This window comes from Sycon ciliatum, chromosome 13 (genome assembly GCF_964019385.1).
Source record: "Sycon ciliatum chromosome 13, ocSycCili1.1, whole genome shotgun sequence".
NCBI lineage: Eukaryota > Metazoa > Porifera > Calcarea > Leucosolenida > Sycettidae > Sycon > Sycon ciliatum.
In genome coordinates, this window is record NC_088655.1 from 26,459,084 (window position 1) to 26,473,140 (window position 14,057).

At 46.5% G+C, this 14,057-nt stretch overlaps 1 protein-coding gene across 1 annotated transcript; it reads right to left on the bottom strand.

Moving 5' to 3' along the window:
* Nucleotides 1–5,498: 5,498 nt before the first annotated feature.
* Nucleotides 5,499–13,679, bottom strand: LOC135829327 (uncharacterized). The gene is made up of 7 exons (XM_065341732.1): nucleotides 13,562–13,679; nucleotides 11,575–11,671; nucleotides 8,506–8,708; nucleotides 8,006–8,047; nucleotides 7,520–7,635; nucleotides 6,960–7,047; nucleotides 5,499–5,553 (listed from the first exon to the last, which is right to left on the bottom strand). Exons 1-7 carry the CDS (start codon nucleotides 13,677–13,679, stop codon nucleotides 5,501–5,503), a joined length of 717 nt encoding a protein of 238 aa, XP_065197804.1. The 3' UTR covers nucleotides 5,499–5,500.
* Nucleotides 13,680–14,057: the final 378 nt, after the last annotated feature.

A 14,057-nucleotide genomic window follows, 5' to 3' on the forward strand; every position in this document is an offset into this window, starting at 1 on the left:
GTATGTGTGTGTGTGTGTGTGTGTGTGTGTGTGTGTGTGTGTGTGTGTGTGTGTCCGCAGGAGTGTTTGCAGGATGAAATAGAACAAAGTCAACATGACTTGTCAGAAAGTGATATAACGTCTTCTGGGATTTTCAGTGTGATCACGACAAGTTCGATTGTAATTGACCTATAAAGACTGCTAGTAAGTGACAGAGAAAAGAGTCATGAACAAGACCATTAGACTGTGCACAGGGAATGGTGGGCATTGCAGCGGTCTAAGTCATGTTCTAGAAAATTACTGTAGCCAACACGGCTGTCAGCTGAGCTTGGTCTAGCCCACTGGTACAGCAACCTTACGTGACCTCTACAGTCAGACCTCCCTTATCCGGTCCTCTTTTATCCGGTCCTCTTTTATCCGGTCCTCTTTATCCGGTCCTCTTTATCCGGTCCTCTTTATCCGGTCCTCTTTTATCCGGTCCTCTTTTATCCGGTCCTCTTTATCCGGTCCTCTTTTATCCGAATCCTTCGCCATCCGGTGGAAAATCGCTGGTTGCTGATTTACAGCACATGGCATGCATACATACAGTATGTGCGTTCGATTATCCGCTTCCCTCGCCTGTCCGGATATTTTTGTGGAAAACGGATGTGTGCGGTTAAGCAAGGTCTGACTGAACCATTAATAATTGTCGCTGCTCTTTCCCGCATCAGTTCTCTTTCACCGGCGAAATATCTTTTTTCCTTCACCGTGCGCCGGGAAAATGATTTTTGCAACAAAGAGATGCAGAATTTGTGCGAACCTTCACTGTGAGTATGTTTTAAAAGACTGACAAAACATGGAAATGGCAGCGACGGAGTGTGCAATTTCTGAAAAGAAGCTTTTTCTTCCGTCTGTTAGAAATGTCTTCATTCATGTACAGTGTGTACATGATAGTGAGCAATAGTATTTTAGCGGTCAATACACCTGCTGTGCGCACGTAAACGTATCTTTAGGGCCCATTGCAAAGACAGAAGTACTGAAGTAGCAAAAAAGCGGATATCTGTAAGAGCTAATTGTCTCAAAGTGTGGACTGGAAGGTCATGTGCGGCTCTATCATGTCTATGCTGTTTGGCACAAGAGAGAACTCTTCAGGGCCATAGCTGACAGGCTGTGGACCATCGGCTAGAGGCAGGACGGCACATACATGGACATCATGTTGATAGATTGTCTTGCGTGCACTGCTGACTTACCTTGCTACAGAGTAGAGATGAAGGTCGAGAGTTCATAACGGAAGAAAACACAGAATAGCAAACCACATACGCAGTCCAAAGTGAGATAGCGGTATGCTAACGTGACGGACACACCGAGCGATACCTTACTGCAGAAACGAGTTTGACCAGCAGGACAACTCCAAGAAAGGTGAACATTTCCGCAACCCTAAAGCACGTGCCCGGCCCCCTCGACGTCGTTGCTTCCGTCTTCACCTTCCCCGCTGATGTTTCCGGAGGCAGAGTTGGACTAAATCGACGGTGCCTGAGTACATGTGCACTAGGCTCTGGTCAAACTCCGCAAATGGTAAAATACCGAGTCGGAGTAGAATTCGAGGTGCACGGCACAAATAATTAGGCCCGGCAGAGGTCTAGTGGTGCAAGTACAAAGCTGTCCTGGAAAAGCGTGCCGACTGGATCCTAGCCTAGGAGCAGTAGGACCACACTCCACAGTGCAGACTGCTGGTCGTGGAAAAATATTCGCATCAACTGGGTGCCGCTGACGATAGCGTTACTACACTGTGACTGTAGCTGGCAAGTGGCGTGGTTCTGTCGAAAGTATCTACGCCGAAAGTATCTACGCCGAAAGCATGAATCCAGGACCATGGATCCATACAAGCTCAGGACCATGGATCCATACAAGCTCGGGAGTCTGGTGGTCAGCAGCATGCACACCACACACGCGACCCAACGAGCAAGGACGGACTGTCGATCTACTTACACACTTTTTTTGTAGTCTTTGCCACCAGCCTAGCCTGGACCGCGGTCCGTGTTCAAGTGTTCCTCTACACCAGTCACCAGCCTAGTGACGTGACCAGGTGAACGAACCAGTCGGTGCTCTCACTCTCCGCAGCACAGAGCGAGTTGGAGACGCGAAGTGGTTGCGCGGTTTTCGAGGAGTTCAAGTAGATCTACACGCGAGTTGAAGTCCCTTAGATCACTATCAGGAGTTCTTATGACTTTATCGTAACACTACTCGCAGACCAGGTGGTTAGCTTCAGCCATAGTCCATAGCTGTGCTGGAGGGTCACAGCACTTCTTGCTGTAATTCCATCCACTAGATATCCGTGTAGGGACACTTCACGATAAGCTAGGCCGCACACTTTCCGCTCCTGCAGCTGGGGACACGAAGCTCGAAGACAGGCTACATGGACTTGATATGTCCGAGAAGGGAAACAGAGCGTTGTTGCTGTCACATGTGCACTATGATTATGGTATGCGTATAATTATAATCACGAGTATCTACACAACACCTCTAGACATCCATCCTTTGCGGCTTTGGTCCTGTCTGGTGTTGATCGTATACTTTCATTCGGAGCCGCATACAAGTGCATGCATGTTAGTACTACATCTACGCTACTGTAAAATTTGTTCAACAACATCCTGAAATGTGTCTCACGTTCGTGCCTTCTCTTCAGGTGATAGATATACAGAACAATGAGATAACAATGCTTCCGTTTGCATTGCTCTACTTTAAAAGAAGGTACAGCAAAGGGGTGATGAATTAGCGCAAAGAACAATAACTAAAAGAAGTCTCGAGAAGTATAGCTAAAACAGCAATGACAAATGCGTGACCCATTCTTATTCACTAGGCCTTTGCGGATAATGCCGCCAGAAAAATTGGCAGAATTCGGTGCTTTTTCTGGTAAGTTTCATGCATGTTTGGTATGTGGATAAAGAAATGGAGCAGAATTCGAGGAATTGCCCGCCATAAGGTTTGTATGGTTCTGCCAATTTCACTGCTTTTCGAGCAGAATCCGCCGATGCCTATTATTCACCATCATTGTTTCTCTCAACTTACGTTGTAGATGCAGTTTTCAACGGTGTGGGTCCATACACATTTTGGTTACACACTTCGCATTCTTCTCTTTGTTTATACATGTAGTTTGATACAGATGCAGGTTTGCCAAGTCGCCGGTTCAATGGACTTCTCACATGCACAGGATGACAGTAGTGAGCCAGTCTATTAGACAGGGCTAGCATTTTGCCGTTCACCCTAACGTCGTCTGTACCATTATTATATTAATTTTTGTGTGTTTTCTGACACATGCAATGATCGGCTTGTAACGTCACCATTACGCCTAGTTGGAATATTATCTTACCCTTTCGTTCTCCTGGTAAACGGAACCTTCTATCGTCGAAACGATACAAAACCGACGGTATTGTGGAGGCTGGGTACGATTTAGCGTAAACAGTACAATGCTAACCATATCTGGTATTATTATCTACTGTCAAGGCCTGGCTGACCGGAAAACCGCGGGCTAGAACCTTGCGTTGAGGTCGCCATCACCAATTTTTCCGAAACAATGTGAAATGTAAAACATCCGGATGATGCCGGATAGGGGTAAGCGCGGATTATGCCGGCATAATTTTTGCCATAATCAGGTCCTTTTGGAGAGGGAGCATAAAATGGCATCCGAAAAACAAGGGCAGATGCCCAATGAGGCTGCTATACACACCTGCTATTGAAGGCATAATTGAAGGCATAATCAGGTCCTTTTTGAGACGAAGCATTACAATTTAATGGCATCCGAAAAACAAGGGCAGGTACCCAATGAGGCTGCTATATACACACATGCTATTGAAGGACCATACATAGCCCTTCTTGTCGATTTGGAATAATATTCTAGCAGCCACTATAGGACATCTCGCAAAAGTTGACCGTTCGCTTGCGAATTTGGTATGCATCTTGCATATTACCGTACTAGGAGTGTCTTGTACTTCCACAAAGCTCCCAGTCCACATCATGACAATGGTCTGAGCTGAGTCATTTTGTCATGACGATTACCCATATCTGTTCTTTTGGTCTCTTGGTAAAGCATATAAACGCATAATTGGCTGTTTTCTCGAGCATCATGCGAGCATCCGCTAGAGCATAATCTGGTCATTTCCCGAGCATAATCCGCTTACCCCTAATGCCGGACAAGGCAAGAATCGTCGGAGCTAGGTTTATTCTGTAGTTTAGTTAATTTTCATCCCGATATGCTGAGCTCCAAGTCACCTACCATCAAAACCGTTTTCTATAGGTTCAGGCCCATTGAGCTAAAACAACTCATAACGCAGATAACAATGCTGTATGTAGTATTGTACAAACGACAACGACCACAACGACGACAATAACGACGATGAAGACTTCGACAACAACGACAACAACACATCAGGAACATCTTGAATTATGTACTTTAGTAGTTTAATACAGCAGACGTGAAAAGGTACTGGCTGCACGAATGCAATGTAGTACAGTCATATAAATGTACGTCTTGCAGTGATGACGTCGAGACACGCTTCCAGATAATTATTATTCTATCTCTTCTATATGATGCCCTTAGCGTTCGTTGATAGCCTAGCCTTAGCCAAGGGTACACGTGATCACATATCGTACAGCCCGGCACAGACCAAATTAACGATGGTGATCATTGATATTTAGAAGAAGAAAAAGGACCAAAGAGCTACAAGTTACGCTATAATTATTTACTGCTAACACCACCACCAGTACGTCAGTTCCGTTGGTCAGTGTCGTGCAATGGTTATCGCATGAGCTGATTGCCGGTAAAGTAACTAGTGGTGCCAGTGGATACTTCTAGCGTAACTTGTAGCTCTTTGGTCCTTTTTTCTTCTTATAATTAATCCTTGGCTCTCCACCCGAGTCTACCTATCATTGACATTGATGACAGAAAATGTACCAGTTTGTTGTGTGCAGTCTGACATAATGGCGGGAAGCAAGGCACGAATTCATGAATTACATTAATACCCATAAATGTATGAACAAAGTTTAAAAATATTAACTGGTTTAAGGGAAAGACACAGACGGAAAAAGCCTGAAGAATTTTTTTAAAGTGTTAAAAGTTGAATATTGTCCTGGCGATGTGATGAAGAAAAGGAATAGCTGTTCGTAGGGTTAAGGCTATGGAGTGACTGATAATTCAGCAAAATAATAGTATTAATGCATCACAGTAAAACCAATCAAGGCAACCACTCGAAAAAGGCCCCAAAGACCACTGCAACCAGCACCAAAGGATGCTAATAATGACCCTGGATAAGGAGACCACCTGGTAGCAGAGACCATGTTTTGAAGGTTCCTTGAGCGGTTGGCTTAGACGGGTTTTGCTGCAATTGTTTTTTTTCTAGGCAGAAGAGTCACTTAATGCCGTGCATGTTAGGGGATTTCCCCCGTAAGTCTAGAAAGCCAGTTCTACAGCTTGGCCAAAATGGATTGGCTATATTCAAAGGTCACTGTTCTGTTCTGATTCTGGCGGATGCTAGGGTGCCGTCGGCTACTGGCATGGTCGAACCAGACTGCGCACGCCACTCAGCTTGTTCTCGCAGGCTGCAATGCAGAAAGAATCAGAACAGCGATACGATATTCGGATCAACACCACCCAGTGAAGAATAGCCTTTGGCGGATTAATACTCGAAGAATTGCCAGATTTTGCTCGAAAAATTGGGAGATTCTGCTCGAAATGCAGTGAAATCATGGCAGAAACATACTACGTTTATGGCAGGCACTCCCTTGAATTCTGCTCCATGTCTATATCCATATACAGGTCTGCTCTCGATATAACAACTCTCACTTGTACATAAACCTCGCTAGTACATAAAAAAATCAAATCCCGCGCCGAAACAGCATCACTCTCATACAAATTTTGTTCTACACAACATAATCCTACATAGCATAAACCTCGACATAACACACGCTACGGCGCGGTCCCCGACGTGCACACTCTCGATACAACATAAATTCACTTGCACGGTACGATCAAGCGGTAGCTGTAGCTTAGCAGTTAAGGCCAGTTTAGTCCTACATAACGTAAACCTCGGCATAACGCACCCAATGGCACGTTCCCGACGTGTGCACTCTCGATACAACGTAGATTCACGTGCGCGGTACAATCAAGCTCTAACGGTAGCTAGCCAGTTTAGTCCTATTGTGCATATATTCTGCGGCATTGATGGCATCTGATGTCGATGGTGGTACAGTGTGTATATGTTTGCACGGTTGAACCCGCCTTGTAATACCCTTCATTTTGAGGTACATCTTGTATTTTACACACGGTTTTCTACATAACATAACTCTCGATATAACATAATTCGTGCGTGGTCCCAGAGATTACGTTATATGGAGAGTAGACCTGTACCTGACATGTCACATGCATGAAACATACCAAAAAAGGTACCAAACCCTGCCAATTTTCGTCAATCATGTCCATTTCTGGTCAAGCACCCTATCCGGGCGGGCCACCTGAGGTCCCCATTCTACGACCCTGCCAGAATACAACGCAATGAATCGATACAATCATTCTGGCTAAGTTGTACTCAACTCAACCAGCACAACTGATATGAGGGCTACACAAGACACACACGATAACGGTACGGGTCATGTCGAGTGAATCCGTGCTACAAGCCATGCAGAAATCAGCACTGCCCGAATGAGAACTAGAGTGGGCAGTACCAGAACTAAACACCGCCCCTGCTCCCTAAATTTCACTTTCTCTCCAAACACAGTGCGGCCGAGTTTGCAAACTCTTCACTGACAGGCAGACAGACAGACAGACAGACAGACAGACAGACAGACAGACAGACAGAAAGACAGACAGACAGACAGACAGACAGACCGACAGACAGACAGACACAGAGAGAGACACAGAGTAAGTGCGAGAGAGAAAAGAGAGAGAAAGAGAGAGAAAGCAAGATATCGATATATGCAGGCCAGTCCAAGAAAACAATTCTTCTTACTCGCCAAGGCTGCGCTAGCCCTGTTGTCCTTATCTTCACTGGGTGCGAGCCGTGATGGTGTGGCTGCCTGCTCACTGCGCTGCAAGGCCTTGCATACACACACACACAAAAGACAGGAGTTAGAAATACTTTTAAAAATCATCTTAGCCTGCGTTGTCTTCACATCAGTGCACACTGTGTGGGTCTCTCCACGTGAAATGAGCTTGCGCAACAACCTTACAAACACAGCGCAATATGCCCATGTGAATCCCGTGCAGGCACCGGCAGTAACCAGTATCACCGTCAGCCTTCGCCGCGGAACACCTCAATGATGTATGCATGCGTGACCCATGCGGTTGAAGAGAATTCAGATCGCTGTTTATGCACAACAGCCACATGATTGTGTATATGGACGTGACTGCACTTCTGTCGCCTATAAACTTTAGTCAGGCAATGTTGTCGTTGCCGAGCTTCCAAAGGTGTATAGAAAATCACAATGATGCAGAACACCCGTGTTGGCTTCAGTCACGCAACTGACCCCACATTACGCCGAATACCCACCTCAGCCACCCCCGACTTACCCCTCTCATCTGATCCTGCAAGGCCTGGAGAGCAGCCCTGAGGTCCCTGTTCTCTTGGGTTGCTATCCTCAGCTGCGACTGAGCCGTGGCCAGTTCACCTTGTACGCCGCGCATGTCTGCATATAGCAGTGAGACACAGGGCAAATGACAATCGTAAACTTGAAACACTGTAAAATAAATATCCACACTTTACATCTTAATAAAACCTTTATAACAATCAGTCATGTCGCTTCAGTTGACTCTGTTTATTGCCATTTTAAAAGCGTAAAAATAAAGCAACCTGGTGAGCTGTACCAGTGAACAGATTAACCTACCGCTAGTCATGAGAAAACATCATAAACGGTGCAGTTGCCAGAAACACAGCAGTATTGCAGGGATGGTGTGACCGATCCAGTTGGTCAGGCCATGGCCCGGCCAACCATTTGCCCACCAGAGCATGTGTTCGCTGCTGAGGAAACCCACCCACTGTCACCCAGTCTGACTCACCGCACGTAGTCTCGACAGGTGTTGACATCATCTCCCTCAGCTCTGCACAGTGTACACAACGGAGAGCACACAAGAAGATTAACTAGGGAGGGTAGGTGTGGTGAAATTAACCAACACCATGTTTCACCCCCCCCCCCCTGTATATGACCGTATGATTGATCTCGTTACGCTGGTGGACAGTTAGTCAGATATCGTACCATTGTGTCCTTCTCCTTTTCATTCATATGATTACATTGGCTCACCAAAACAATCCATGGTTCGCGCGAGACTCGGCTGAAAGCGGAGTTCTCCGCATCCATAGGAACGCCACCACCTTCTAGGATCAAGGCGCAGATTCAGCTCCTAACCGGTGGGAGGTGAGTAGATCAGACCCACCACAAAGTGGTCAAAGACGGAAATCCCATTCACTGCATCCATGTTGGCTCTCAATCCAAGTTCAAAAAAAGTATGTGTTTGTGCTAGTGACACTATACCATGCATGAGTCATGTAACCGTCATACCTGATGCCGACACCTGCTTGCGGTAGGTCTTGTACGACGGGTACGCCGTGCACTGGTACAGCCCGCTGTCGCTGTTGTAGTCCACGTCGCAGTTCTTGATGTCTCCGTTCACCTGTTGCTGGTAGTGAGGCACGAGGGAGGGATTGCGGCCGTTGATGCGCAAGAAGTGCTGCGTGCTGCGGGTTTGTCCCAGAGACGTGCACCTGAAATCCGCACATTGCCGCATCGGAACAAAACATGAAATGATAAGAAATTACGAATGCAATGAACAAAACTAGATGTGCACTCATATCACAACCGTAGCGACGAATAAAGTATTCCAGAACGTTTTCTTGTCACAATTATCAATGGAATTCGTGACCTAAATTAAGAGAATGATGAACTGCAATAGGATTTTTTTTCATTGCATTATTTTTTTATTACAGGGTGCGACAGAGCTCTCGGCCATTGAAGAAAATGTTGAGTCACCTCCACCATTACACTGCGCTCTTTAGCCAACTAGACCCTCCTGCACATAACCATCACCATTGCGAGGACACTTCCCTAGACGATGTTGATAAACTCCTTCAGACAGCTGTTTTGCTAATACATAGCTCATCAGTGAAGGTAGATGTTGAATGATTGAAAATATAGACCAAACTGCTATTATATAGGGGATTGCCACATACAAAACTGGCATAGCTGAGGTGATAACGCGGGAAAAAGGAAAGTGTGAAGTACTGTTGACGCGCATTGGACATGCATGCAGCGTCGGAAAGTCGGCGCGGAAAATCAATCACTATTCAATGCAGAAATAACGTGCCAGAATCAGAGTAGAGAGTACTATGTAGCTAGTGAGAGTCTGAGTACTAGTATTGCAGTTGTCTGAGCGCCATGAAGGCCTGCGAACGCACCTCACGACCCGCCGACGTCGACAGCCACAGCAGCCCCTGGGGCATGACACTGTACTGCTCGCCCGTCGCGCCAAGACGCTTGGCAGTCACTAGGCTTCATGCCATCGATGTTGTCTGCAAGCTACCTTGTTATTTGCCCATCACCCACTGCCGCTGACACGCTGGGAGGCCCCGCGGCATTCGCCTAGTATATCGTCGTCAGAGCTGTGTCGACGGTCCAATAACGCTGGTAGAAACAAACAGTTGGTCGTATGGTATTGCGTCCTTCGGATTGTCCCTTGACTCGTCTTGTCCCTCTTCTTGCTCTGACGCTAACGGCGCACGTATCATAATTATTATTACAGGGTGCGACAGAGCTCTCGGCCATTAAAAACAATGTTGAGTCACCTCCACCATTACACTGCGCTCTTTAGCCGACTAGACTGTCCTGCACACAACCATCACCATTGCGAGGACACTTCCGTAGACGATATTGATAAACTCCTTCAGACAGCTGTTTCGCTAATACATAGCTCATCATCGCATTATTTTTAGGTAAAAGAAAACTGCCCCACACGTGATCCATCAGCTCAAACGCGGGAAGTCTAGCTTAAAAGATTATTGTCTCCACGTCGCCTTTTTCATATTTCGAAATGAAAAGACATACTGATTCTGACACCAATGGTCAGTGGAGTGCCTGCAGACAGACCAACAAGGCTTCCCTGTAGCACCCACCCTCCCAGTGTTCTCTATTGTCCTTTTTCATGTTCACCCGTTTCTCCTTTCCCTTTCCAGGTGGTGCGGTGATATTGAAGTAAAAACGAGAGAGCTTGGAAGCTCAGGGCCCTGCGCTATGCTTTGTTGCCTAGCTCATCGTGCATGTTGTTAGAACTGATGGAAATGCTTTTTCCTTTGATTAGCTACATCATTGTATTGCAAAAACGTTTCAATGAGATACTGAAGTACAAGTAACGTCTTCTGCACAGCTATGGGACCGGCGCTGACTCTGCCGATCACGGGCGTTCTGGAGTCGACGGGATGTCTGTCCTGACGTTTCCTGGGACCGGCGCTGACTCTGCCGATCACGGGCATTCTTCTTCTTCTTATTATTATACGGACGGAAACTAACATCCATTCTGATTGCATTTACTCGTCTCCCTACTTCGTATTTTTTTTCAGAAAATCTCCCCATACAGCAGGGAGTTGTTTACATAATATGACTCCCTGCTATAGATCTACATGACTGTATATACGTTATAATTATTATGCTACCGGCCTACATGCGATTCCCGGGCTGGTTGACAGGCGGCCCAGCCAGCCTGCTAGTGGGATCTCGGCCTCGCACACAAATCCACACAAAATGTTGCTGCACTGAATGCATTCCCCCGATACACTTCGCATATATACTCATTCTCTTGATGGTACCGTACTCTTGATGGTACGGGACAGGTACGGGATAGCGCCAGGCATGTCGATGGCACAAACAAACAAAAATATTGTGGCCAGCTGTCTTTGCTGGTACGGTACAGTACGGGACAGATACGGGATAGCGCCAGGCGTGACACAAACAAACAAACACCAAATTAAAGCTGTGTGGACCCTGGCTAGCGCCAGACGTTACTGAAGTAACGTCTTCTGCATAGCTACGGGAATAAATAATAATAACCGTGCTTAGTGTGAACACAGTAACGAGCACGGGTGTTTTGGCCGAAACTGAAGTATGTTGGGGTACAGGCGCGTGCCCCGTATGGGTTCCTGGGTGCCCGGAACCCCCCTTTTTTCGCTCCAAATGCAGGATTTTGCTTCATTTTTTGAAATTTTCCGGGCGTCCCCGGACCCCCCCCCCCTTGAAGGGCACCGGCTCACGCGCCTGGTGTAAGACTGAGTACCTTGGCTACTCCGTACACTTTCCTACTTGCCATGGGAGTACGTATTAGCAGACTTACACTGTATTAGAGAGATTCTGAGCGAATCAAAGTGCGCTCACTTTGCATCTAATGCCCAAATTTATACTTAAAGTACCCAACTTCACTGGAAACGATCTCATGCAAACTGAACACAACCGGACCAAGTTGAGCCTGGGTTTGGGGGGAGGGGGCAGGGGGTTGAGGCGTACAGGTTGGGGTGGGGCAGGGGGTCGAGGCGTAGGGGGGGGGGGGGGGTCAGGGATGCGACAATATAACAACAACAGACGTACTTTACTACGAGGCAATTTTCTTCATCCATTGACAGGTGTATGCCGTACGAAGATGCCGACTCTTCCTGAAGGTTGGAAGCTGGTGTTGGCTGCACGCCTGAGCAAAACAAACATCATGCAGGCCACATTCTTCTTGGTGATAAGGTGATAACGTATTTGGACAATTCATAGGTATCATGGTGTTGCTTCATTCAATTTATAAGCCTGCAATCAGCATTTTTTTTCACCAAAACATTTCAGAGTTCTAGCCAAGGTGTGCGGGGGGGGGGGGGGGGGTAGGGGATGCAGAACCCCCTACTCACGTGTCACTTTTTGTGTTTTTTCATGCCATTCAACGAAAAATGTAGAAGAGAGAGCTCATAAAGGCCCATTTGCCTGGGGTGAGGTCAGGGGTTAGCCTCAGCACGTTGCATTTTTACAAGGCAAGACAATTTTGTGAAATGGAGAACATGGGTTTTGAGGTAACTGTTTTCCCATCCCCCACCCCCCCCCCCCCCCCCACACACACACACACACACTATTTGGACCTGGCTAGAACCCTGCATTCGAACCATACCCCAGAGTAATCACTGATCTTCGCCTATATACACACATGAACTCTTGCATGCACTCACATAGAGAGAGGGGGAGGGAGGGGGGGGGGGGGACAAAGACTTTTCATGCACACGATTTGCGCAAAAGCAGATTTCCTCATTGATAAATGTAAGAAAACAGTCATAGTGGCGAAATGAAAAACGCTTGGAGGCCAAATCTCGAAGTAATCTCGAGGGAGGGGACCACAGAATTATTGCAAACGGATTATTTGTCAATGGTGTTGCTAGTACTCACGCCGCGTGGACTCTGTGTGTTGGCAGATGTCAGTTGAGAAATCGTCATCCGGCACACCAGAATGCATGCACATCCACAGGAAATGCACACATCAAGACACAACAAACAATCTGTGCATCAGCTTCATTTCCTTCAGCACTGTATGCCGCCATTGTCCAACTAAGCCATCGCCTCAATATTGCAGAACACGCCCCCCCCCCCCCCCCAGCAAAAAGAACTAGGGGTGAAAGTTAGCACTGTGATCCCGAGTTCGAGTAATCTGATCTTCTCCGATCGAATATTCGAGTATTCGAGTATTCTTCATCATCTAAAAATTGCACACCAAGGGCCTTAAAATCGCATGATACAACCCTGATTGAACCGAGTGGCAGTCATATTTCTCGGATATATTGGTTGGTGGGTCATTTGGGCTCTCTCTCTACTCATGAACAAATGTTCACCACACAGTCTGCACATGAATATCTGCCGACTGCTGCTCTGAAACTGCAGATTTCTGTGGTAACTTCATGTACCATGTATGAACGAGTACTCTGATTTATTACGAGTACGATTACTATTGAAAAACTGAGCGAGTATTCGAGTATTCGGTATAATTGTTTCACCCTTAAAAAGAACCATGTTCGGAAGGGCTCTTTGTGTTTTTTGGTTGGGTAGGAGAGGGTATGGGATGGGATGGGAGAGGGTGGGGAGGAGTGAAAACTCCGATCATTATGACTTCAATGCTAGGGAGCTTAGGTACCTCGAGCACTCTCACAAACTGCCGCAACTCGCTCTGAGTCAAGCAAACATATCCAGAGCTATCACCTCAGTGCTGACACATTGTTATGCATGCAAAAGCGAACACACACATGAATAGCTAAGAAAAGGATACTTGTAAGATATCCAATTGCCCAGCATCCTTACATATACTAAGAAAGTTGCGGACGCCACCCAATTGCATTATGAAAGAAAATGGGGTTTGTCAACTGACAAGCGCTCCAATTAGTTACTATTCACAATCTGCACATGCGCTGCATTAAGTTAAAAATTATTTTATTGTGATGCTGAATATTATTGACGTTTCGGGCCAGTCACCCATCGCCAGAACAATCTACAAGGAGCGAACCTGGCCTTTTTGTAGCAAAAGCAAGCAAGAGCTCATAATTATATGTATCCTTACGTATGGTGATGTCCTTGAAAGCACGCGATCCATGGCGATTACTGGCCGAACAACGCATCAAGACACAACAAACAATCTGTGCATCAGCTTCATTTCCTTCAGCACTGTATGCCGCCATTGTCCAACTAAGCCATCGCCTCAATATTGCAGAACACGCCCCCCCCCCCCCCAGCAAAAAGAACTAGGGGTGAAAGTTAGCACTGTGATCCCGAGTTCGAGTAATCTGATCTTCTCCGATCGAATATTCGAGTATTCGAGTATTCTTCATCATCTAAAAATTGCACACCAAGGGCCTTAAAATCGCATGATACAACCCTGATTGAACCGAGTGGCAGTCATATTTCTCGGATATATTGGTTGGTGGGTCATTTGGGCTCTCTCTCTACTCATGAACAAATGTTCACCACACAGTCTGCACATGAATATCTGCCGACTGCTGCTCTGAAACTGCAGATTTCTGTGGTAACTTCATGTACCATGTATGAACGAGTACTCT